General features: G+C 36.4%; 1 protein-coding gene and 1 long non-coding RNA gene across 2 annotated transcripts in view; both read right to left on the bottom strand.

Annotated features, from left to right (window-relative positions):
* Positions 1-1,273: 1,273 nt before the first annotated feature.
* Positions 1,274-2,068, bottom strand: LOC122344845. The gene is made up of 5 exons (XR_006250936.1): positions 2,023-2,068; positions 1,870-1,923; positions 1,736-1,789; positions 1,417-1,470; positions 1,274-1,339 (listed from the first exon to the last, which is right to left on the bottom strand). It is a non-coding gene; the product is annotated as an uncharacterized LOC122344845 (long non-coding RNA).
* A 449-nt stretch (positions 2,069-2,517) lies between these two features.
* Positions 2,518-26,438, bottom strand: part of LOC122346100 (collagen alpha-2(IX) chain-like) — a 32,903-nt gene continuing 8,982 nt past the window's right edge. The window contains exons 2-36 of the mRNA XM_043240773.1: positions 22,985-23,165; positions 22,087-22,245; positions 21,804-21,996; positions 21,175-21,309; positions 20,411-20,545; positions 13,458-14,075; positions 11,843-11,887; positions 11,646-11,765; positions 9,296-9,334; positions 9,158-9,202; positions 8,828-8,881; positions 8,133-8,240; positions 7,668-7,721; positions 7,504-7,557; positions 7,281-7,329; positions 6,950-6,993; positions 6,646-6,699; positions 6,251-6,295; positions 6,106-6,159; positions 5,961-6,005; positions 5,795-5,848; positions 5,551-5,595; positions 5,391-5,444; positions 5,182-5,289; positions 4,990-5,043; positions 4,758-4,811; positions 4,369-4,413; positions 4,234-4,287; positions 4,039-4,083; positions 3,279-3,332; positions 3,079-3,132; positions 2,948-3,001; positions 2,805-2,858; positions 2,655-2,707; positions 2,518-2,572 (exon numbers count right to left, since the gene is read on the bottom strand). Of these exons, the coding sequence (XP_043096708.1) occupies positions 2,518-2,572; positions 2,655-2,707; positions 2,805-2,858; positions 2,948-3,001; positions 3,079-3,132; positions 3,279-3,332; positions 4,039-4,083; positions 4,234-4,287; positions 4,369-4,413; positions 4,758-4,811; positions 4,990-5,043; positions 5,182-5,289; positions 5,391-5,444; positions 5,551-5,595; positions 5,795-5,848; positions 5,961-6,005; positions 6,106-6,159; positions 6,251-6,295; positions 6,646-6,699; positions 6,950-6,993; positions 7,281-7,329; positions 7,504-7,557; positions 7,668-7,721; positions 8,133-8,240; positions 8,828-8,881; positions 9,158-9,202; positions 9,296-9,334; positions 11,646-11,765; positions 11,843-11,887; positions 13,458-14,075; positions 20,411-20,545; positions 21,175-21,309; positions 21,804-21,996; positions 22,087-22,245; positions 22,985-23,165 (3,068 nt within the window). The remainder of the gene's footprint in view (positions 2,573-2,654; positions 2,708-2,804; positions 2,859-2,947; positions 3,002-3,078; positions 3,133-3,278; positions 3,333-4,038; positions 4,084-4,233; positions 4,288-4,368; positions 4,414-4,757; positions 4,812-4,989; positions 5,044-5,181; positions 5,290-5,390; positions 5,445-5,550; positions 5,596-5,794; positions 5,849-5,960; positions 6,006-6,105; positions 6,160-6,250; positions 6,296-6,645; positions 6,700-6,949; positions 6,994-7,280; positions 7,330-7,503; positions 7,558-7,667; positions 7,722-8,132; positions 8,241-8,827; positions 8,882-9,157; positions 9,203-9,295; positions 9,335-11,645; positions 11,766-11,842; positions 11,888-13,457; positions 14,076-20,410; positions 20,546-21,174; positions 21,310-21,803; positions 21,997-22,086; positions 22,246-22,984; positions 23,166-26,438) is intronic.

Below are 26,438 nucleotides of genomic sequence, written 5' to 3' on the forward strand. Positions count from 1 at the left end.
CCCAGGTGATCCAGTTTCCCCTTATGAAACAAAGAGCAGGTCTGTTACATTAACAAGTGCATAAGAGTAATCCTGATCTATTACAAGGAAACTTGATGAAAGAAACTTGAGGAAGAAAAGGGAGCAATACCTTTGGGCCTGGAGAACCATTTGCTCCTGGTGGTCCCCGAAGGCCCATCAAACCCTGCGTTGAAAGCCAACCTATAAACTCAACCAACAGACTCCAAAACTACAATCATTTAAGCTGATTTAAGTGTATCTTTTATAAAAATCATACCTCTAGACCCATCAAACCCGATGGACCAGACTTCCCCATCAATCCATTCTGACCCTGATGAAGAGACCATCATTATTCAACTATGTATTAACAGTGCATACTGTAATAGGTTGGTCTGTCCAACAGGAATGGAATTTTATTCAGTAGGATCACTAACAAGTGGTCCAGTGTAGCCTTTATTCCCTTCAGTCCTCTCTCTCTCTGTCCCCAAAAAATCCAGATGGGCCTTGTCGTCCAGAGAATCCTCAAGTCCAGGGCCACCCTGTTTGAATAAGAATATAGTTCCTTAACTTTCTGTAAAAACTGGTCAAAGTACCTTTACAGCTCATATAATGATATATTACTTAGTACTGTGCAATTATTTTACCTTTTTGTCCTTTAGGCCCAGGGTCACCAATATCACCTGGAGGTCCAATACCTCCCTGTAAATAAGAAACATCATATTCATTATAATTTATTGCAATGCATTTTAATAGAACAAGGATGTTTAAGATATATATATATATACACTACTGTTTGGGGTTGGTAATATGTTTTATTTAAAAACAACAACAACAACAACAAAAAAACTCTCATGTTCACCAGGAAAGTATTCATTTGATTTAAAAATCTAATAAAAACAATAATATTGTGAAATATTATTACAATTTAAAAATGACTGTTTTCTATTTCCATCCATTTAAAAATCTGATTTATTGTTTTGATAGTAAAGCTATTGTTTTAGCAGCCATTACTCCTGTCTTCATTTAAAAAGTTGTGCTGCTTAATATTTTGGGGAAATGGACATGTTTTATATTTTGTCACATTGCACATTATATGCCTTTTCTATAACTTTTGAAGTCTTTGTTAAATAAAATAATTTGTTTCTTTGAAAAAACTCTTAAATGACTACAAATGCAGCGTAATGAGGTTTAATAACGAGACTTGAAGTTTCATGCAATCACTGTCGCTGACCTCTTTTCCACGCGGTCCTGGTGTGCCCTCAGATTCCTGAGAGCCCTGAGGTCCCTGTTCTCCCGGAAAGCCATTTTGACCAGGCTTCCCAGTAGGTCCAGCTGATCCCTAAAATCAAACATTCTAGTTAATTCTGACAGATTCTGTGCTTTTTATTTATGCATTAAATCTGTATCAACACCTACATGTTCTCCTTTTGGCCCTGTTGGCCCCTCAAAACCGGCTGGACCAGGATGGCCCTACAACAGAAAGAGAGAATAAACTGTTTGCTAATTTTACTAAAACAAGTTACACACTTTATCACACTTTAACAAAAATCCCTATAACTTATGCAATGTTCGCTATATCAAAATATTCACATGCCTTTGTTAAAAATACTAAACCAGAGATTAAGTTGCTTTCATTTTTGGTAAGCTGCCCAAGAAAAGAAGACGCTGATTTAAGGAAATCAAACAGGATGCCTCCTAATAGCAGTTAATACTGCATATATTGAAATGAACCAACCTGTGGACCATTCAATCCAACAGATCCAGGGTCACCTGAAGGTCCTGGCAATCCCTATAGAAGAGCATTATAAATCAAATGCTTAATCCTGTGTTATGTAACATGATTTAATAAAACTGAAATGCTTACAATACCTGCCCTCCTTTTTCTCCTGCTTGACCAACCATTCCACTTGTTCCCGGTGAACCCTGAAAAGCAGAATATAATCAGAATCTCATATCGTAACAATTCTGTTACAACTACCCTAAAAATTCAATTATCATGAAAATTGAGGGGTACCCACTCACTGGCAATCCAATCGCTCCTTGTTTTCCCTGTGGTCCCCGAGGCCCCTGGCTTCCTTGGGGCCTTGCTTTCCAGCTACTCCTTCAACCCCTGGAATCCCGAGGCCTGAATTGACAAAAAGACACAAATACTAATAAATAATGTTATAATCAGCATTAGGCTATAAGGTTCCTTCACTATTAATATAAAAATTTATATATGTGTAATTCAATACAAAATACTATTTCAAATTACATATTATATAATATGCATGCAGTACATGGTGTATTACATATAAACAAAAAAGCTACTATACTTTAAAATAAGCTACTATACTTTAATTACGTTGTATTCTTTTTTTATGCTTTTAAAAAATCAAAATGTATAGTGAGGACAACGTACAGGCAATCCTCATAAGCCAGCGGGTCCTGTTACCCCTTGGTGACCCTAAAAGTTTTTGAAAATATTATTTATAAATTCTCTGTAAATAAAATTATTTGGCTCTATGAGTGGAGATGCTACTTCACCGGTGGTCCACGTGAGCCCCTCTCCACCAGCCGGACCTGGTAAACCCTTAAAAGTTTAACAAGGTAACAATTACAGATATGACCAAAACATTAATGAAACTTAATAGATAACATTCAAATCAACTTACAGGTAGCCCTCTTTGCCTGGTGGACCCAGAGGACCCCTGATGCCAGGTTCACCCTGCAGATGCACATTCACAAATTATGTAATAATACGACATCCAAAAAAAATCATAGCAAAAATGTGCAGTAAAATGTCTATAGCGGAAAGCCCTAACCCTCTCTCCAATGTGACCTGGCTGCCCACGAAGGCCTGTGGCTCCTGGATAACCCTGAGAGCATAAAAACAGAATGAAATCGCTGCTACAAGCTGATTTTTCATGTCTGTCTGGACTGTTTTGCGCAGGATAGAGCCACTTACATACATGCCTACAGGCCCTTGAGCACCTGCAATGCCTGGTTTACCAGTGAAGCCCTGATAACAAACACACAGTAATAAAACACGTGAGCGCTATGCATTATTACAGCAATACAATGCTTTGAGAGGCTTACCTTCTCACCAGGAGGACCCCGAGTGCCATCTTGGCCTGGTTGTCCAGGTTGGCCCTAATACGAGGAGAAACCGTGAACTGATGATGAACAGTTTTCAGTAGATGTTAATGAACAAGAATAAAAAACGCTGTTACTGGATTAAGTGTTAGAAGATATTAATCAGACAGTCTACTAATAGCTCGTCCTGTTGTTACGCTCACCTGTGAGCCAGGAGGGCCTTGTTTTCCTGCTTCTCCAGTCACGCCCTTCAGGCCCTTTAGATGACAAATATTTCTGAATTTATATGATACATATCATGGAAAAGTAAAAGATAAAAAAAAATCTGTTTGATGTAAAAGGAATACAAATATTTAGGATTCAGTAACTATTTCTAGGCTACTATTCTACTTAGTGACGCTGATCCTGTTAACTCCCTTTAGATTTACTTTCTTCCATTGAAGCACATGATTTAGATCACACCATTGGTAGGTTTTATGCACACTTATGCAGCTCATGTGACGCTGTCAATAAAGCAAAAATTAAAAAAAAAAAAAAAAAAAGGACTAAGACATTCTGAAATTCATTTACTGAAATTATACTTATAACTGAATTCATGAAGTTCTACGAAGATATAAAACAAGCACAAGATACAGATATATGATTCAGTCTACCAGTTTACTCTTACGAAACACATTTCAGGCTTTTGCTGTCATGCTGAAACAGAGATCATTCCACCATGAAAGAAGCACCAACCCAACAGGACGTTTAAGACCTTGTTAAGTTTACTAGTCTCTGATCTTTCTGACCTCGACATGTCTGTATCTTCTGAGACCTTCTTCTATGTTGGTAATAGCTCTTTTAAAGAATCAACTGCCATTATCACTGATCAGTCTTAACACCAAGCTTTTATTATAGCAGCAGTCTGCTCCCAACTGACTAACATATTTCATAGAATATTGTGGTTGATTATGAGAAACATACATCAGGTCCTTTATCCCCCGGGCTTCCAACAGAACCAGAAACACCCTGCAAGACAGATACATAAAATCAACACAATTTTGATTGATTTCTTTGGTGTAATGGCAAAGCAAAGATTCATATGATAAATCACTATGACTGATCTAAAAAAAAAAAAAAAAAAAAAAAAACTTGAAATTAAATGTATGAAATGGGAACCTGTGTACCAGGCTTTCCTTCTGGTCCCTCGGCACCAACTGGGCCTCGTAAACCCTGCAAAAACAGCAAAGTAAATCTGACCAATCCAATAACATGTGAACTAAATAAATCTTGACTCAAATTCAATTTCCCTACCACTATTCCAGGTACACCAGGGGAACCATGTTGGCCTGCTCGACCCTGAGCATACAGAAACAGCGTGAGTGAACGTGATCAAACGATGCAGGAAAGCTTACATTTACACTTACAATACACAATGTTAAATATATATAGATTATTCATGAAACAAACCTTATGAATAAACCAAAAAAATCTAAAGATTTGAAAACTAATTTAAAACTGTGCATTTAAGTAATAAATATTTCTCAAATCAATGTGATTCATCTGACTTTTTCCATTATTGATTTCCATTTTTCTTCTTCAAACTGTTACAATATAATTTTTAGATTACGGACTTTACATTTGCAAGTTAATGCGTTTTCACTGGTGGTTTCACTTTTATATGAAACAAATAGCAAATTTACCCTGGATCCTCTGAGTCCTGTTCTTCCTTTAACACCAGGTTCACCCCTGCTGCCCTTTGTTTAAAAAAAAAAAATTGATTTAGGTGCATATATTTGTAGGACACCGTTAAAGAGCCTTTGGGCAGCAGCATTTTTTAAAAGAAGCAATCACATGGGGATTGATGTAAAATGGTGAGCTACAAGAATGCCTTTGGTGTGATCGTTCCACCTGAAAGTCATAAAGCACTCTGACCTTTTGACCCTCTTTTCCAAGCGTTCCCTGAGGACCCACTTCACCATCTACACCCTGTTGGGAAAAAGGGTCAGAGAAGAACAAATGTATTGTGCTAACAAATCTTATTCTAATTCTCAGTTCTTAAAGATTATGCCAATAATGCATATAAAGAATGACATTTCATAGAGAATCCTCTGTGCGACTGTATACCTGAATACCTGGAGTACCTGGGTGACCTTTGACACCAGGTAAACCAGGGAGGCCTGACTGGCCCCTTTCGCCCTGTGGACCCATGATCCCTAGTGCTCCTTTTGGTCCCTAAAACATACAGTATATTCATAAATAGTCAATTTACTCAATATTATAATTATGAATTTAAAGCTATAGAATTTCTGAATATATTGCGTGCTGGTAAATACCTTTTTCCCCTTTGGTCCTCTGTCACCCTTCTCTCCATCTGGTCCCCTACTGCCCTGAATTTAGAAGCATTCATTATTGAGGTAATACATGATAAAGGACATCAATTTACAAATATTGTCTAAAATGTCAAATAAACATACGGTGAATCAGATATCTTACTGTGACACCTGGAATGCCTTTTGGACCTGGATATCCAGTTGTACCCTGAATGAACGAATGAATGAATGACTGCTGTGTACGCTTCTAGGAAATTGTATCATCCTCTACACACACACACACACACACACACACACATACATATATCTATATATATATATATATATATATATATATATATATATATATATATATATATATATATATATATATATATATATATATATATATTGACAAACAGACTCACCATGGGCCCTTCAATGCCTTGTAGCCCTCTGTTACCTGCTGGACCCTCTGGCCCCTGTCCACAAACAAAAATATCTATCTATATCTATCTTAAAAATATTTTATAAACATATAACTTATGTAACTGCATATTTTCTACATGTACACAGAAAAGGTTTTAAACTTACTATGTCACCTTTGAGACCCTGTGGACCCGCCTGACCTTGAAGACCCTGTGGGTAAAAAAAACTAACATCTGTGACAAAGCTTACACATTTTTTTAATTTCACAACAGACACATATTTGTCTATTACTTCATATGATGAAATGTACCTGGGATCCAGGATCACCAGGTGGGCCTCTGTCTCCCTCGATCCCTCTAGGCCCCTAGGAGGAACAATCAGGACAGGTTTTTTACTATTTCAGCTTCTGATAATACAGATTTCATGAAGAAATGACACAAAACAGTGTTGCATACCTGAGGGCCTTTCCGCCCCACAGGGCCAGCAGGTCCAGCATCCCCCTTTAACAGAAAAAGTGTTTGGTTTATAACCAAGTAAAGTCTTTCTCTGATAATGTATAATATTTATTTAATAATATTTCAAAGAATGTTTGTAAAAACACCCCAGATTGGATCCCATTGCTTTCCGTTGTGTGGGCAACAAATACAGTGGAAATCAAAGGGAACCCAAATGGTTTGACTACAAACAGTCTTCAAAACATCTCCTTTAATGTTCAACAGCAGAGCATCTTTTTTGGTTTGGAAAAACATGAGGGCTTACATAATATAACAATTTTCATTTTTGGTAGACTATCCTTTTAAATAACAAAACTGACACTTGCTTACTGAAATTGTAGTAAGCAATAACTTACTTCTGAGCCATTAACACCTTGTGCCCCAACCAATCCTGTAGCACCTGGTGCTCCCTGGAAAGACACCCACAAATAACTGAGCATTATTAAGCAATATCCATAAACACCTGAATAAGGATGATTTCTCTGTTAATAAGAAGTAATCACCATCCCCAATTTAGTATTCCCAAATGGATTTCCTTTTTGGCTATAACAGATATCCACTTTATATAGTTAGTAACTTACAAGAAATAAAGTTTGAAAAACTTTTTTTTTTTGCACTAGCGTCACATGCATGATTTATGACTAAAGATTTACGACTCACCACTGTCCCTGGAGGACCACGTTTTCCATCATTTCCTGGATCCCCTATGAAAAAAAATCCTTATACTGTCAAGTTCAATGTAAAAATAACTACCCGAAAATAAATGCACAAAAATAAGTTTAATTAAATCAAATCACCTTAGGACCAGGTGGTCCACGAATCCCTTGAACACCTTGTAAACCAACCGGTCCCTTAAGGAAAGAAAACCATTAATAAAATATTATATAATAATACAATATACTAATATTAACTACAATATAAAAAGGATACTAACACCAGTTACTAGTAATAATGTTAAGAACTAGCAGTTTAAGAATATGAAGGGATTTACTCACTGAAGGGCCAGAAAAGCCAGTAAACCCAATATCTCCTTTTGAGCCCTATTTTTTTAAAAATAACAGAGGCATAACCATTAATCACAACTATGGAAGATTATACTTTTTTATGGTAGTATACTCTCCTGGTTCACTAGGGGGCAGTATAGATGTTGAATTTCTATATATAAACAGCACACACCAATTATCACAAAAACTTTAGATAAAGGCTTTCTTTACCTTCTGGCCAGTCTGTCCTTTGTCTCCTCTGATTCCAGGGGCACCAGGAAAACCCTGCTCATAGAGGTAGAAAAACTGCTTTATACTATATTATGTATATTATGATCCTGTATGAGGCAGTTACAGGGTCATGCATCAGAAGATTATGTATCCTCACACTGTACCTCATCTCCTTTCTCACCAGGGGGCGCTGTGTCACCTTTATAACCGCGAGGACCCTTGAGCCACAACCAGGAACATAAAACATATTGTTTTCTGCAACTTAGGTTTATATGAAGAGTTCAGATGCAGAAGCCTCTAAGTATGACTGGAGTTTTCTTTAAAATGATTGTTTCTTTTTGGCTACTATGTATAGGTGTCTATCTAAGTACTGGTATTTCTGAATGGGTTGAGGGATACTTGATGGGTTGAAAATACTTGATGAACATATGCTACATGTGGAAAGCATTCGCTCAGTACCGTTATCTCATTTTTGACCAAGACTGCTTTTAGATGTTTTTGCATTGGACCTCCACAGCTACTATACATAGCTTTACCATTAAAACATTATCATATTGACACTAGTGTCCCAACTTGAACTTCTACAACTACTTAAAGCTAGCGTAGACATCCCATGCCCTTACTCTCACCTGTAAGCCAGGAACCCCTGGAGATCCTGTCACCCCATCCGGACCTTTCTCTCCATCTCTTCCTTGAGTTCCTGCTCTGCCGCGAACACCCTTTGGTCCAATGCCACCCTATTATAAAGTGTTTGCTGGTAACTAAATCCTTTAGGCACTTTGCATAAATCTGCACCAGTGTTTAAAGGTTTGGAGTCAGTAAGATTTTCTTCTGAAATAAATTTAAACTTTTATCCATAAAAGAAAAGTTAAACTGATTAGAAGTAAATATTTTTACATTGTTACAGTTTTGAGCTCTCTATGCATCAAATGATTTTGTAAAAAAGGAAAAGCATCATGGTTTCCACAAAATCAGTATATTAGAATTAAAATTTCGATTTAAAGATCATGTGACACTGAAGACTGGAGTAATGGATGCTGAAAACAGGAAATAATTACAATTTAACATTAAACAGAAAACTGTTACATTAAATTACATTAGTAATCCATAATATTACAAATTTTATTTCAGCAAATAATTGCAGCCTTGGTTAGCATCAGAGACTTTCAAAAGTATTTTTAAAAATCGCATTGACCCCAAAGTTTGGAACACTAGTGTATTCATCACTTATGGTAACATTTTATTGAAGATATACCATTGAACTCTCATTGCTATTATGACCACACACCCACACACAAAACCAGATATTATAATGAATAGGTACCATTTCGCCTCTTATGCCTGGTGGTCCCATCTGACCAGGATCTCCAGGAAACCCCTTCAGGAATAAAACAAGTATTCACAGTACTGTATATACCAAATCAAAGACACTCAGATCTAATATTTGTAACCATATCATCAATCATCATATTACGGTAAACCACACTAGTCTAATATCCACAATGCTAGTCTAATATCCACTTAATGCCTGTATGTTTCAATACAATTGGTGGTCAGTGCAAAATTCTGTCATACTCAAAACACGTTCTCTAACAATTCAGTCTGATTTAATTTTGTTTACTCTCTGTGTTTGATTGTGTACTCACAGGTAAACCAGGTCTCCTGTGTCACCCATTGGTCCAGGGTGTCCTGCCTGTCTCTGTAGGACATCAGCGAAAAACGGTTTAGTGAGAGACCACATGCATATGTTATAATGGCGTTTTGCTAATTTATTCTAGTTTCAAATACTTACAGGCCATCCAGCTGCGAGCAATTGGTAATAAGATGTTCTCTACAAAAACAAAAAAATTAAAAAAAAAAAAAGAAATATTGCAAAATGTTAAGTACTAAAATCAGTATAATAAAAAAATAATACATTCAAAGATACCAATATCAAAATTGTTTATTTTTAAAAACATTTGTACATGCATTTATATATTTCATTGTTTTGTGACTGTTTAGGGTTTAGGTTGTCTCAACTGACACATTTACTCCCACATGTGGCATTCACCATGTAATGAATATTAAATGAGCAAACAATCAAGTGGTTTTGGACTCAGCATACGCATGAATTCATAAATACAATTCAGACCGCAAACGAGAGATCATGGGAAGCTCTGTGCCTCATTGGCTTTAATAGGAAAAAAACTAATCCTCAACAACAAATCCTCAATCTAAACTCTTGTAACACTTAATGCCTGTATGTTTCAATTCCTCTCTATAAGAAACACAAACTAGGGAGTGTTGAAAGGCATGTCTCCTGTTCAAATAGAGGAGAAGAACTGAGAGACAGTGTACGCTGTCTCTGCAGTGTGGCCTGGAAAAGCTGAGGCCTCGAACCCACATAGACACACAGTCTCTGTCACATTGATATTAAATCACCCAGTCCGCCTCCGCTTTATACAACATTTGTCTTGGCACATGCTCAATTTGGCAACAGGGCAGAGTTCGGCTCACTGCTGGTCCAGTGAAGGTGAGTTTAAGAGAAGTTGGGGAATCGGACCTCCCAGTGCACTTGCCTTCTACATGTCCCAGTGAAACAGAGGATCTAAACATCTGTCAAAACCTCCTCACAACACTGTAACCATTTTACAGAGCGCAACCTGGGTAAACAGCAAAGCACCATCAGCACAAACAATGTTTGTAAGGGTTCAGTTTAGAATATATTTTAAATGACAAATCATCCCTAATCATCACTGAATACACAGAGAATCAGCTCCATGTAGCCACATCCATCTAAACTTGACAAATTATATTAATCACTGAGATGAAACAGATTTTTCCTAAGTCTTTTTATCATTTATCACATCAAGAAAATGTGAGGAAAAAGCTACAAAAATTCTACAGTCATTTATTTAATAAAAGTGACATCATGTAGTAAAGATTTACGTACATTGAAAATTGGGATAATCATTTTTTCCAAAAATACATACAACTGACTTCATTTTCCTTAATAATAGCCAACTCATACATTACACCATATGAAATTTGAACTTCCATATTGAAGCACTTAAATAACTTCCACAATGATCTGTGCTAAAATAAAAATGCAATGCAGTAATGACTTTTTAATATAAATAACCAAATTAAATATAATTAAATCATCCCTGAAGTCAAGGTACGTCAAATTGTGAAACCTGAAACGTCTTGGACAGCACAAAAAAGATGAAAGAAATATTAAAACCCTGAAACAAATCACAAAAAAAAAACGTTTTTGAATGTACTCCCTCACCTACCACCCATGGCTCAATATACACACACATGAGGACTAAACTCATCCATCATGTTTGAGGATTCTGCCAAACGATGATGAAAAAACAACATTTAGATATTCTCCACACACACATTAAATAATGCCAAGTTCCAGCTGCACAATCATAATAAGCAGATATTCGCAACAGTTTTGGGTTCTAAAGATCTACAGGGAGGTCAAATCTGAGGTTTTACAATTATACTTAAATATATGCTCAAAAATAGAGAGTCACAAATAGATAGAATACAAGGACTGGCAGGAACATAGAAAGGCTGTGCCATCCAGCAGTTTGAGAGACACAGGCGGTGGCTCACTGCTATATATTCATGTTTGGTAAGGATGGGCAGGATGATTGCCTAATTTATCTCGATTCATCTGATTTATGCCAATTTAGATCATTTAAACTGTGGCACATGATTTCCGAGGCTAGTCAGACTACAAAGTGAAGCCCTGTGGTAACCATAAGTGCCATTTCTATATTGCCTAAAAATCCAGGTTTTGGCTGTTTGCGCTTCACATACTGATCTATGATATAAGATATGTGCAATAAAGACCAGCCGGCTCCTTGTGCTTTCTCACAGTACTTTGATGTCATACACTGATCAGTCTGCGCAGTGCTGCTTCATGTCAAATTAACAAATTAACAATTTTAATGTGCATTGCTTTGACTACTCTATAGTAGTATAGAATCCACCTTTAACGCTTTGATCATGGTTGCACATTACTGGTCACACTTGGCCAGGACATGTGCCATAAAATTCCATGTATAGCTAACCAAGTGAAGCCTAAACTGTAAGTATGAGTTTCAACAGATAAATGGTCTTCCATAATATGGCATTTTAAGGCCTACCTTAAACGTAGCCCAATCCTCCTCTGTGTTCCTCCAAAGGTAGAGGACTGGAAGTCCTGGTGGACCTGGTGGTCCTGGTATACCTCTTGGTCCATCGGCTCCTTGGTCTCCTTTAGAACCCTAGAATGACATACAGGTACAAATAAGGGTGTGATCCCATAATCACCAAATAATATAATGTAATGTAAATTCCTTACCTTATCACCCTTGTATCCAATATAGCCCCTTTTGCCTGCGCACCCCTGTGTAAACAAGAAAAGCAATCTTAAAACCGACGGCCCAGTATATGAAGTATCTTCATGAGACTTTGGCATTCATAAAAAGCATTTAACCACAGCAAAGTGCAAAGCTACTGTCATCAACCATCAAACTTAGTTTATAGAAGATTGCTTTCCATGTTCAAATATAAGCATGGAAATCACGACACAGTAGACGACTTTGAATCTCGAGTCAATTAATATTTATAGGTCCTTTTTAATCTTATGTATGTTACGTAATGTGACACTCTTAAACACGCCAATATGAAGAGTGCTGCCAAACCTCTAACCTTCTGCAAAGCGCACATTTAGCACTACCTTATATTTGAGCTTCACAGTGGAAGGCTATCATTCAGAAAAGGGCAGACGTAGTAATGTTTGGTTATAGATGTAAGGCATATTTAAAGGAATTCTCCATTAAGATTAAAAGATTACATAACATTCAGCTTTTTTATAACGTATTTTCAAAGACCAAAATAAGTAGTGAGATTAAGAATTATTTTCAGACCAGCAATTTAACGTGATTTCAGTTCAGTATTCTGTTTCTAGCTCAAACAACAAGTACCGCCTGTTTTGCAAACTGAAAAGTGGGCACGTTTTCAGTTCCAACAGACAGGAGGAGGGGGGAAAACACAGCTACTGTAAATCACAAAAGACATGAAAATTTTTTTATTTGCACTAGCATCATAGTAGCTACTTGTTTACTTTTCTTAAGACTGAATAGCTGAAGTTTTCCATTCCGGAATACTTGATTCTGATTGGTCATTTCACAGCATTTAGTGGCTAGATATTTCCTACAAAATATTCCATTGGTGAAGAGTGAAACTTTTCCCCACACAGATTTTGTATATGGTTCAAGTTTTTCATGCAAATTTACCATGTTGACCAACGGAATGAACCTTGGTTTCAAAGTGACTTCTATGTGAGCAGAGCTTTGTGCATCACTAAACTATTGACAGTAGGCCATTTTTACTACTGACAAAAATTTTACTACTGTGACTATGTCTTCAGTCTGCTCCCAACTGAAAATGACTTCTACTGTTTCAAACAAATGCAACTATGTCCCAGTCATCACAGGCAGAGCAAACAGCTTCAGTATTGATGGGATTTTTACTGGAATTTTGTTGCTATGTTCATCTTATTGCTAGGCCAATATTTTGTACATTCAAATGAATTTTTTTTAAGAATATAAAAAAAGTCATAAAACTTTCAGATTAACTGAATTAACCTGATTAACCTGAAAAGAGGTGCACCACAATAACTAACTAAAATATATGTCCTCACAACCAATGTGTTTATTTTATGAGGTGGCTAATTTGTACAAATTCGCACAACCTCACTTGTACAATTTTGTACAATTTGTCTAAACTCCAGTGAAGGGGTTTTTGCCATTCGTACATATACTTGTTTTTTATGACATGTACAGAAATGATACCATGCATATACATTTTTATTTTTTCAAGTGTTTTGATTCAGATTCAAATTTGGCACATATTCTGGACAAAAATGATGGAAGAGCATGTGATTTTATCAGGATTTAATTGTGGTAACTCACAGTTCTCCCTGGTGGCCCAACAGGCCCTGGAGATCCACTGAGGAGCCGGTATCTCCTTCCATCCATGCCTAATATAACATCACCATGTTTAAATGCAACTCTTTTCTTGCTTGAGTGCTTGTAGTCAGCTTGTCCTTTGCCTACAAGCGATTCATTTCCTTTTTTTGCGTGAACGCTGGCCAAAGGCTTTCCGACTACTTCAAAGCTCTTTGAAGGAAGTAAGAAACCTTCTTCAGTCAGCTGGTTTAACTCGGGATGGACTGTCGGCCTGACCAGATCCTTCTGCCTGGCTGATGTCTTCACATTCAAAATAGAATCCAGGTCAGCAATGTCCCCAGAGGGCTTCAAAGGGAGCCGCTCAAGACGGCCTCCACCCAAATCTGCTTTCAGTTTTTGAGAGGTGAAGTTCTCCTCTGATGATTTGAAGGTGGTGGACTGGATCTTTTTGTCACTGGTGTCCTTATACCTGCTATGTGTGCTGACGGCAGGAGATGTGAGAAGGTCAGACTCATCCACCACTGCAAAGCCACGAACCGAATGCTTTGAAGTTCTGTTCAGATAAGAAGACATATCCCATTCACTACGAAGATCTTCATTCCTAGAAGAGACACTGGAGTTCTGGAAGCGAACAAAAAAAGACTTAGCACAGCAATTTTTGCACAGCAAACAAGATACATTAACAAAATGCTAAGGGGATAATCCATTAAATATTTTATTAAAAATCCTGCTTAACTGTTGCACTGAGGGTATTTAAATCATTTTATTGTTATCCATTTCAAAACTTTTTGTGACCTCTTGTCTCTACAGTCAGGGCTGCTTAGCTGGTACATATTGTGTACATTTTTTATTGATCTTCACAGCAGTTATTCATCTAATTATGAAGCATCCAAAACATCCAGACAGGATAGAGTTGAGTACCTTTTTGCATTTTCAGTTTAAACCAAAAACAACTGCCAGACATCACCAAATCAGGCACCGTAAAAATTAAGTGTACATTGCACAAAGCAGAAAAACGATCAATTGCGATAAGGCAAGGGCCTACACGTGATTCTGAGCTCAGAGACCCAGAGGCTCCATCCTACTGTCCTCTTCTCTTTCTCTAACAATAAGCTACAGAGAAAGAGCAGTCAGGCACTTAACACTGTAAGGCGGCTGCCTCAGATGAGAGGGACACTTGATCCTCTCTAGGGTGACACAGCTCCCCAAATAATTGTTTTACCCTCCTCAGTGCTACAGGTTACATCTTTGGCTGGAACTGTACCGAACACTGGAACAACTCCTGTGAGAGAAGCTGGAGCAGAACCAGATGCTACAAGACACAATTACACTTTGTTCAGAAGATCAGTCACTAGGACGTTTGAGAGGAAGTGAGTAGATACTCTGCATATTCCACGTTAAAGGTTTCAGTTGCTATAGTTTCAAAAATAAACTCTAAAAATGCTATGCCTTTTTACTTGTACACTAATGTTTAAAAGTTTATTTATCTTCAGTTAAAGACAGCAAATTGATGAGATATATATATATATATATATATATATATATATATATATATATATATATATATATATATATATATATATATATATATATATTTTGTTGTTAACAGCATAACAACAGATATATTCATTAAAAGCTATCTTCATAGGGCAGTCATTTTTGTGGTTTTTACGCTAATGTGATAAACAATAAAAAAAATTTTTAAGCTCCAATTTAAGCTCGGATTAATGAGGACAAAGATCAGTCACTTCCATGAAGAAATAGAAAGACCCACCCCAACAAAAAGAAAACAAAGACTCCAAAGAGTCCAATATTTAGTTATATGGTATAACAATTCGCAAGAGGCTTTGCAGGCTGGTATTTTTTTGACCAGGAAAAGTTCAAAATTAAAGCAATTATCAAAGTAAAATCAGCAGGTTTTTTTGCAATGCAATAACATTAACTATAATTTTCAGGAAATATAATCAAAATGATGAGAAACCACATGAAGGTTGAGTAAAACATTTAACAAAAATATGTTTGCAAGACTGTAGAGATAAAAGGGTTCTTTCCCTGGTTGTCAAACTGCAATGAAATACATCTTTAAGCAGGTGTGAACTACAACATCTGTGTGAACCCCAGGGAAACTATTGTAACTTCATACATTTACTGAAATGACCCAGAGTCACAAAGATTACTCTTAAAGCTAGTTCTGGGAAAAGCTTTAGTATCGTTTGCAGATGTCACTTTTTTTTTACATTTAAAAGTATGCCCATGCACTTTCTGAGGCCATTGGCCATGTGCACTACACTGTCATTTGTGGTTTACCATCATTTATTCATATCCTATCTAACAATGACACTTCTGGTTAGATGCAGTTTCATTGGCTTCGTACAGTACCGATAAATCTGAATCAAACTGAAAGTCTATAATGCTAAAGATCTAAAACTGAAAGTGAATGAGATATCAGATAAAGCATCGACCAGTAAGAACATCATAATTGCTAACTCAGTTTAGAGGTTTGTAGATATAAACAAATGTTTCACAGAGACTGGAAAATGATGAAGCACGATGTCAGAGTTTGGAACTCAAGGCTGCAGGGCAAAATATTATCAGTGTTCATCACAGCTGACCCAACAGTAAATAATGAAGACAGACGCCATAAATCACGGTTAAGACACAGGTATGAGGGAAATCCTTGCAGGTCATTTGTTGAGGAACCCAGCTGGGTATATCTGACACTCCCATCAGGAAAGTCACCTGAAACATTTTTGTGGATCACCAAAAAGGAAATCAGGTGCAACTGTTAAAGACGAAGAAAACTAGACAGTATTGTGTTTAGTGGGCCACCAATGAATCTCCATATGATCTCCATAACCTCCATTCAAACTGCAGCTTCCAGCCCATTTACCCTTTTATTTCATTCTTGTTCAGCAAGTGAACATGTTCATGGGAAGATCTCTATTACTTATTTATTAACCTTTCTGAAAGTTTAGACATGTCAGTTAATACAAGAGCCGCCTAAACTCAATACAATGTGATATACCTTTGCACTTTTGCCTTTGGAATACATAAGCAGATACGATACAACCAGATTATAAAACAACTTTTAACATTTATTTTAAAAATAATTTTCACCTTTTTTTTACACTAATCCTGTGTTAAACATCCAAACAAAATCTAACCATCTAATAGCGAAAAATGAATTGAAGCACAGCTAAAAGGAAAGACGTGTATTCGTTTCCTACCATGGCTTTCCCTTTGCCCTCCACATGCATTCCAAGCAGGAGCAGATCTAGTACAAGGTAACATCCCATACAGACACAGCACACCATGATTGCTGGAGATACACACTGCACCACAGTCTCTGTATCCCAGCTAAAGATCCCAGACAGTGCAAGCTTTCTCCAAGTGCCCTCCCAGAGAGAGAACCTCCCAGACACAGGAGCTGTGCCCAGGCTTCACACACTCTAGCCAACTAAGCCTTTCGGACAGCCATTAAGGTGAAAAGCACCCACGTAAAATGCGCAACAGCCACTTGTCCGATTTGTTTCCCATTTGAATTGTGTCTGCAGAACAAAACGTGATATTATGCCAACCAAATTTTATGCACCAGAAGATCAAAATCAGATATTTTTAAAGATTTATTTTTAACTTATTTAATCATTATGAAACAAATCCATTATTTTCACCAATGCTGCATTTATTAAAAAATACAGTTAAGAATATCACAATGTATTTAAATTGTGATATTAAAATTGTGTTTATGGCTTTAAAATATTTTCATATTTAATTTATTCCTGTGATGCAAACAGGCATATTCAAGTCTTCTGTCAAGATGTAACATTACAAATGTCTATATCCTTGCTAAATAAAAGTTGTTGTTGTTGTTGTTGTTGTTTTATCCTCCTGACCAAACTTTTTGAATGGTAGCTTGTGTACTTTGTTATCTTGGCCTTAATTTAGGAAATGGGTGAAACCAATGTCTTTTAAGTTGTGAGCGCTTGAAAGCTACTGAAAGTGTTTTATCCAAGAACAAATGTTCTCTTATCATTTACTCACCACCATGTCTTTCCTTAAGACTTCCTTTCCTCAGTGGAACACAAATGAAAATGTTCATCAGAATGCTCATTTTGCCATTTTCCAAACAACAAAAGCCAATGCTGAGCAAAGGTACACTGAGAAAAATGACTGTGGTTTTAACGGTAAAAAAATCTAGGGTAAAAACCTGTTAAATGGTTACTGGTAAATTCCTGTAAAATTTACAGGGAAATGTACTAAATATTCTACCTGCGACTAACAGAAAACTAAAACACCCACCACTGCAGCTATGGAATCTCATTTGGACTATTCTGAATCTGAAAATTGGTTATGAGACACATGAACCACTGACATACAGCGTTACTGAAGTCAAATCTGACATGCTATATTATCTGTGATAATGTGAACATGAATGGCATTTAAAAACTACAGATAGCCAATGGATAAATTTCTGTTTTTCCACAAACATAGAGCCTGCTTTCAAAAGACTTGGAATATAGCACATGAGTCATATAGGCTGCTTTTCACGAGTTTAATAAGTTGATAGATAAGAGGACACATGCTTGGAAACTTCATATCACACAATGTCAGTTTTAGAACCAAATTAGAAGCTTTAGATTTTACATAAACATAAAGGTTTTCTCCATCACTGCTGAACCGTGAAAAATAGAAAACACATTCAGACAACTAAAGCACGCTGGGACTGACACACACACACACAAAAGCAGCAGTGAAGAGACAGATTTATGAAAGCACTGGTGAACCATCAATTAGAAATGACAATTTGTTCCAGAAATAAACTTGATGAGGTTGGTTTAATTCAAAGCAAGTTTTTAAGCAGACCTCCAGCTCTCAGAATCAAAGCAGTGGGATGCTGCGTGACCACGAGGTCATTAAAACAGAGAGGATTAGTGGTAATGGCTGCCATAGTAACAGAGGTAACTCAAGAAGATCAATCACAGATGAAGACTCTCTTGCCTGACTTTCCTGTGGGACCCTGACTCTGAGGTTTTCACAATTTCACTGGTGGTGGGTGTTGGAAACCATGATTCCACATAGCCTAATTAATCAAGCAGCAGAAACCACAAGAAATGATGGGAGATGGTCTTTTCATCTGACATATTTTGTGCACGTATCTACCGTGGGGTTAGTCCAAATTAAAATCTTTTTCGCACAAATTTCAAAAATTTCTGTTTATAAAGCCACGAGAATATCCGAGGTTGAATATTAAATCAAGCTTCACACTTTACCAAAGTTTATATTTGCATTATGACTTATTTTAGCTTCAGAAGGCTGCACTAAATTACAGTGCAAAGATCATAATTGCATGCCAACCTTTATGAGGCCAGAATAAATGGATGACAGACAAACATTTCCACGCTAGCTGGTAGACATGCGTAAAACACCCACACTTGCTCATTTACATATGTTCGCTATAAACAAATAATTAAGAGTTAAAACAAAAGTAAATCTAAGATTGTATCTGCCACATTTCAGAACTTTACCTAGAGGTGGGTACTGTGTTAAGTCTGGCAGCACCGTCCTCCAGTAGTTTGTCAAACCCTGGTTAGCTGATAACAGACAACATTATGTAAGGTCAGCCTCAATTATGCCTTAAACGAAACCATATCCAGATGCAGGGGTGAGCTCTGCGCCATCTTTGATAGATGGGAATAGTTCTGGAATTCCCCCATGTAAAATGCCACCTCCTGGGGGAACATGTGTAACACAGACTTGGCTTGATCTTTAACCTTAAAGCTGTTCTCTGCTAAATAATACAACTGTCTTTGTGTCATTAAAGTGTGTAAAACCATAAAATAAAACTGTTGGGCCAAATGAGCTTGGCTTTGTGTGCTTTTTGGAGACTGTAATCATGATATGTGATGATATGTAAATGTAATAAAATTTAAACTGATAGAAAGAAAATAAATTAACTACACATCACTTTAAAATGTGTTCTGATAAGAGTGAACGCTGAATATTAATTTATTAATTTAATCTCTTAATTGTTCTAAAGGACTTTTCACAAATGTTCTACACAAAGTGTATTTTTTTCAGTTAACATCTATTTTAATAAAAACTAACAAATGTAATATTTCGTCTTTTTATGCCTTAGATTTTAATGAGTCAAACCCTTCGAATATTTCCATTAGGAACCCAACCCTTGTTATCTATTAACTACAATAAACACCAACAAATCAAAAATGCTGCATTGTATGATTTGCCATGGAGAATTGTATGCTACATTGTACATCCATGCTTTCCATGAAACACCCAACCAGATTACTGTGGATGAATCTACACCTACACACAACTATGCAGACAGCGTCTAGTAAAACACTGTGTGTGCAATCATAAGCACAATCCATTAACAATCAATTCATAATACATGTAAAAAATCTGCCCACTTCAGGAAACTTCTAAAATTATACCCTGCAGTGCACAGAGCTCACTTAAAGTGCAAAGCAATATAGGTGTCTAATGACTTTCCAGACGATTTGCAAGCTTTGGAGCTGTTCCTGGAGTATACCAGCAAACTCTCAGGCTGCCCGGACTTACTCTCCCAGACGGGGTGTTTATCAAACCGTCTCAGCACAGCTCCTCTCTGTTACAGCACCGTGCTGAAACGAGACAGTTCCCATGATGATAATTTATCATCGCCCTCCCCATGTAGGAAAATACAGCAACAGCTTTATGAGGACAAATGAGAAGTCTGAGTGATCCCTACTTTGCCATTTATTAAATTTCCTGACCTCCGAAGACACCCAGCTCTCTTCTCCAGCTGAGCTTCATCATTGTATTCAGGCTTTGTCCATTCATAGCTGCATAATTACTCACCCTGGCTGTATCTTAGCTTTTATGCTGTAATTCATATACTTGTAAACTGTCTTTTTGGGTCTGTAATTAACACTGGGATGTTTCTTGGTGTCTCTTACCAAACCATGTGTTATTCGGGGTTCAGGCCGGAGCCCTGGATCTGAATGCATATTGGCAGTCTCATCTTTGCCAGTAGAGGGATTTGATGGGAAATGTCTGTGTGATGTTGAGCTAGCTGAGGACGACAAAGGGCTCTGTAGGGTGAATAGAGGCAAACAAGATAGAAATAAAACGCATTACCTTTAGTGCTGAAAGATTTTAATGAAATGGTAAGTGTGTATTTTCTGTGCAAATTACATCACAAAAATCAATCGCAAAAAAATAATATCCTAAACACTTACGTCACAGGTTTAGCCAATATTGTTGTGTCTAGAGCAATAATAGCTCAGAGTCACATTTTACACACTTTTCAGGCAAAATTATATCTGGATAGGAGTTTTGCCCATTTAAGAATTTTCATTAATTTTAATCAATTTTATTCAAATTTAAATGTCACCTCATTTAAGATTTTTTTTTTTTTGCACAACTACACCAAAACAAACATTCAAATATTTTATATAGCTCTAATACAATTGATTAATCATTTAAAAATATAATCATTTAAAAGAAAAAGTGCATTGTTAATAACTTGTTTTTGTTTGGTGTTTTAGTCTTTTAGTTATGTTTTAAAATCATTACTTTCCTCAAAATGCACATGTTTTGGCTCTTCGTTGAAGAAATAAATGTAAAACTTATTACCAATGGACATTTTTGGTAATTTGACCAGATTAGGACCCTTAGTGTCCCTAAAAAGATCTAGAAAAAGAACTGCTTTCAATTCTACCTCAGCCTCAGCGCTATCTTCTGTCTTGAGAAAGCCACGTTCTTTCACAGGTTCACACATATGCTGATGAAGAGCACAGTGATCCTTGGCAGCATTTGCATCTCCCATTATGAAGGTCATCTGTCTCAGCTCTCCCTATGAAAACAGACATAGACGTCAAAGACAAATCTGAGCTATGACATCAGCCACATAATAATTTCACAAGAGCATTGGTCAAATGTTCGCTCATATGCCTCATCGATTTGAATGGTGTAAATGGTGAACATGATACCACAGTCGCCACGATAAAAACCCATTGTAGGCATTGAGCGTCATTCAAACTCCTGGCGTGCTGTTTTGTGACCATTCATTTTTAAGTGTAAGTCACTGAGTTGATGGTTTTCACGGCTGAAAAGCAAATTGGTGTGGCAGCAATACATGCATTTCCCATGACGCAAAGCCAGTGCTGCTTTAGCAGGAAAACTCTAGTTTCTTTAAGAAACATTCTTATGCACCACTGTGTTGTAGTAAGACATATTCAAAGTGTTTAATTAATGACTTTAGGAAAGGCTGGTTGACCGAGTTTGATGGATTCTTGACCATGACTACAGTTATGTGTCTTTCCATACCATATAACAAATGAAGAATACCTTAAAGGGTGTTTCAAAGCCCTCCAGGATTCCCCCCACCATAAGCAGGCCATCTGTAGTGATGCCCATGTACGGGTACATCCAGCTCACTTTCTCCACCAGCACACAGTCCACATACACAGCCAGCCATTCAAATGCAACCCCAACTGAGATCCAGTGCCACTGCGAGTCAGACAGCCCTGACACTGAAAACCTGAAACCAGAGTTTTAAATACACTACTATACGAACAACGTTATTTGTATAGTTTAGTGCTTAGTGGCATGTAGTAAATGTTGTTTGTACTCATAGTCGCGCTGCTGTGTGGTGATAAAGGTGATGCTGTGTGGGCCTATACGGATCTGGAGTAAAATGTGATTATAGAAGTTCAGCAAAGTCAACACACTCCGGTCCTCTTCTTGTGAGCTCTGCAGCTGAATCAGCAGACTGAATTCATCTGCAAAGCTGTGAACACACAGACAATGTGCTAAGTATCAAAGAAACAATTTCATTAGAAACGAGAGAACATAAATACAAACTCTACCATTTAAAACTACCGTCTAATGCCCCCCAAGGCTGAATAAATTTGATTAAAAATAGACAGATTGTGAAAAATTATTACAAAATTAAAATAAATGTAAATTTTAATACATTTTAATTACATATTTTTTAAAATGTAATATTTTTCTGTGATGAGAAAGAAGAATTTTCAGGATCCATTAATCTAGTCTTAAGAATCATGATTTTTCAGAAATCAATTTAATGGTGCTCAATAAACATTTCTTATTATCAAAGTTGACAATAAACATTTTTTGAAGGAATTAATACATTTTTAAAAAAAAATGAACAGCACTTATTAGGAAGACATCTTTTGTAACAATGTTTGATCAATTTAATTAAAGTTTAAAAGATCAATTTGTTGAATGAAAGTATTTAGTATCTATCTATCTATCTATCTATCTATCTATCTACATATATATATATATATATATATATATATATATATATATATATATATATATATATATATATATATATATATATATATATATATATATATAATTTAACCCCAAACCCCAAACATTTTTGCAACAGTGTAAAAAAATATGGTAATTTTAATAAATTTATAATGAAAAAGAAGGGGAAAAAAAACTGTCAAATAAAGAAAACAAAAACAAATAAAGAAATAAATTAAATGTCAAACCTTGATCCAAATGCTTCCTGGGAGGGCATAGTGAGTGTGGAATACAGGCCAATGTCCAGCACTGGACAGCCCTTGACCTCCTCATAAAGGGTCACGTTACTGCTGGTTGGTACTAAGCCTGAGAGCTGCTCAAGTAAATCCACTCTTTGTGTAAAGATATTCAGATATGTGTTGAACCCCTCTATAAAACATGGAAAAAAAACAAATTTAATCAGTTCAGCAAGTGACCTGCCACTTAAATCAAGCGACACTTCATTTAATTCCTTGCAGGATACAGCATTTATTAGTGTAAAAATATTATATTATAATAGTATATTACGGACGAATAGCGGGACACTGAGATGTTCTATTTATACATTTTGACTTCATTCTGTTTCAGCCTACTGTGTGAAAATGGGCAAGTCTCAAACTGTCCAAATCTCCAGGGCTAATGTAAAGTAGCTTCCAAGTACTATGCACAGATGACCCTACCCTATTGTGCACAAATAGTCAGGGCTATTACTGATGGATGATTCTGGGGTGAAGCATTCCCATGGAAGACTGCATTTTTCCCACCTGATCTCCATAGGACATTAAGGGTGGAGAGAGCAAGCCACTGATTAACTTTCCTTCCTTTGCCTTGCACAGCATGGCCAAGTAAACCCTACAAAAGTCCCCGTCTTCATTTTCCCCTTCCCTTTCAATTAAATTAATAATCAAAGGCCATCCTTTCAACCCCCACCCTACCCCCAAAAAGTCTTAAATGTACAGATAAATAAAACCCACATCAACGATTAAAGAAAGATGGCAATTATATGATGCAATCTTTCCATTTTCATTGGACTTCAGCCTCACAGTTGTTCCTGCTATTCAATGAGAAGGAAATAAAAGAAGAATAAAAAAAGAAACAGGCACGGCTCATTTACAGGGATGTAAAAAAAGAATCACTCTGTATATATAACCTCTGCATAAACCCAAATCCCAAATGGCCATATATGGAAAAGCAAAGAACTGTATGATTGGTTCTTCACAAAACTGACTTCAAGACATGATACATGGAGCTTACAACCGGATTAGAGATTTGAGTTAAGAGTAATTCCTCTTGTGGCTGATCTCTTGTTTCATTCATTGTGGTGAAAAGGGCTTTTTACGCTCACTGCATTCACGCATCAGTCGTCACTCACAGTCCTGTAAGCAGCATGACCACGAGTAGCAGACTCCGGTCACCCATGAGCTCTCGCTGATAACCTGATGAAAGGTGCACATGCCACCATTTTCTACATACCACATTAAGCTAGAGTACATGTCTTAAAAGATAATAAACAGAACATACACTGACATGTATTTCACAGAAAGACAGCACAACACATTTTTGACACAAAAATCAAGCAACAAATTTCACAAATCTGTTACATTAAAACGACCAAAGAATAGACAAATAATAGAAAAAATATTTGTACACTGTACCAAATGTTAGTGGAATACAGTAAATGTAATGAGCTACACCGGAGTAAACTGACTTCATATTGCACATTTAATAAAATAGCCTGGGTAAATGAAACTAAATGACTCTGAAAAGTGAGTTAGCTCCGATAAAAAGTCTTTTTGATTTAGATTTTGAATTATTTTCATATGCCACTAATTTCCCAATACTGTATAAATCACAAGGACACATAATGTTTAATGCCGAACAAAAGCTGAATAAAGACATAAATGAGGTCAGAAATTGTTATGAAATACATTTTTTTCAAACATTAGATTATTATTATAGAAACATAAATGGGAGATTTTTTATAATAATATCAAAAATACCACAATATAACATATAACCTAAATGGTAATCAAAATGTAAAATGGTAAATTTTTAAGGTATTAATATCTGATTCTGAATCAGGGTAACTGTGTGTGTGTGTGTGTGTGTGTGTGTGTGTGCACGCTGTTAGGACAGCTGTTTGGCTATAAAATATGAATCGATAGTACTGATATGAAGAAAATTGTAGTTTACAAGTTAATTAAAATGAAAACAAACAGCATGTATTACAAAGTATTACACAGGGCTTTAAAGAGGTATGTGCAACGCCCTATAACATGCAGACCACATGGCTGTAACACAAGACTTTAAACAGCTCAATATGATGTCTACGGGGTTAGAGCAGAGCCAGATCTGAAGAGTGCATCACTGTCAAAGAAAATGGAGTGACTTCAACAGGTTAAAGGGGAGGAATGATTTAACATCTTGAGACCATGTGCAAAACTGACATTCCCTTTCCCACCTTGGCTTGAAGTAATTGTGTCTTGAAAGTATTCATTGCCCACATGCTGATCTATAACTAACTCGACACAAACCATGTCCCAACTTTGAGAATGTTTAAAAAAGCCACAAAATGGTCTATGATCAAGACTGGGAAGGGTCAGTGGGTACTCGTGCCTCCTCCTAGAGCACAGCTGAACAAGCATTCATCAGACAAGGTCATTAATATCCATGTACAGTATCATAATAACACAAAGGAAGAAACGTGACATTCGTGGGATTGGGACATGCCTTATCAAGGTATTTTTGTAAAGATATAAATATAGCTTTAAAGTATTTATTGCCATTTGTACAGTCACTGTATTACAGCATTTAGCTCACATTTATTACACAGGCTCTGCTAGTTAAAATCCCATAAAATGATTAAATGCAACAGATTTCACTAATTATATGAGTATTATCCAAGATGCAAAAATGTTTTCAAGACACCCCAAAAGTGAAAATTCTTTACTGATATAAAGTATAAAAGCCTCTAGAATTGACACACAAACACTAAAAAATAACATGCAGTCTGAATCACTCTCATATTTCACATTGTATGACAACAAAAACATGAACTGTATAAGGCAGCAAAATGTTATTGTCACATGGCCTGCTGAAATTATCTGTACACTGTAAAAAAAAATCAGAAAAATTTACGATAAAAAAAAAAAAAAAAACCAAAAGGCAAAATTTGAAATGCAATGCAGGGAATTCTTGGAATGTCATTTACCATTTTTACAGAAAAAAAAAAAAAAAAAAATCACAGCCATTTTTTAAAGTGTATTTGCATTAAAGTTTAATATATAAGTAAATCCGCACTATTTTTTATTATTCTTTTTGTTCCTTCTCCATTTACCTGCCTGTAGTTTCTACAGGGACTGGATGTTGAATGCCAGTATGTAATTTCCATTCATCTAGCATGCAGCCAGATTCAGGTCTGATGTTTGGCTACATTTATTTCCCATTTAATGCCCAATTAGCCCCCCTTGTGCCGGTTTGTGTTTCATTTACATGGACGGTTCGTTTAACAAAAGTCTTATGTAGCAATTATGGAATAAAGAGGATGAGACTCCATTTCCTAAGCTGTTTCCTTTCTTCCAATTGTGCTGTGAAGTGTAATCAGAGAAGGACTGATGGTACTTATCTCTTTCATTACGAGATGGGACCACCTGACACCCAAAC

Source organism: Puntigrus tetrazona, chromosome 5 (genome assembly GCF_018831695.1).
Source record: "Puntigrus tetrazona isolate hp1 chromosome 5, ASM1883169v1, whole genome shotgun sequence".
Classification (NCBI taxonomy): domain Eukaryota; kingdom Metazoa; phylum Chordata; class Actinopteri; order Cypriniformes; family Cyprinidae; genus Puntigrus; species Puntigrus tetrazona.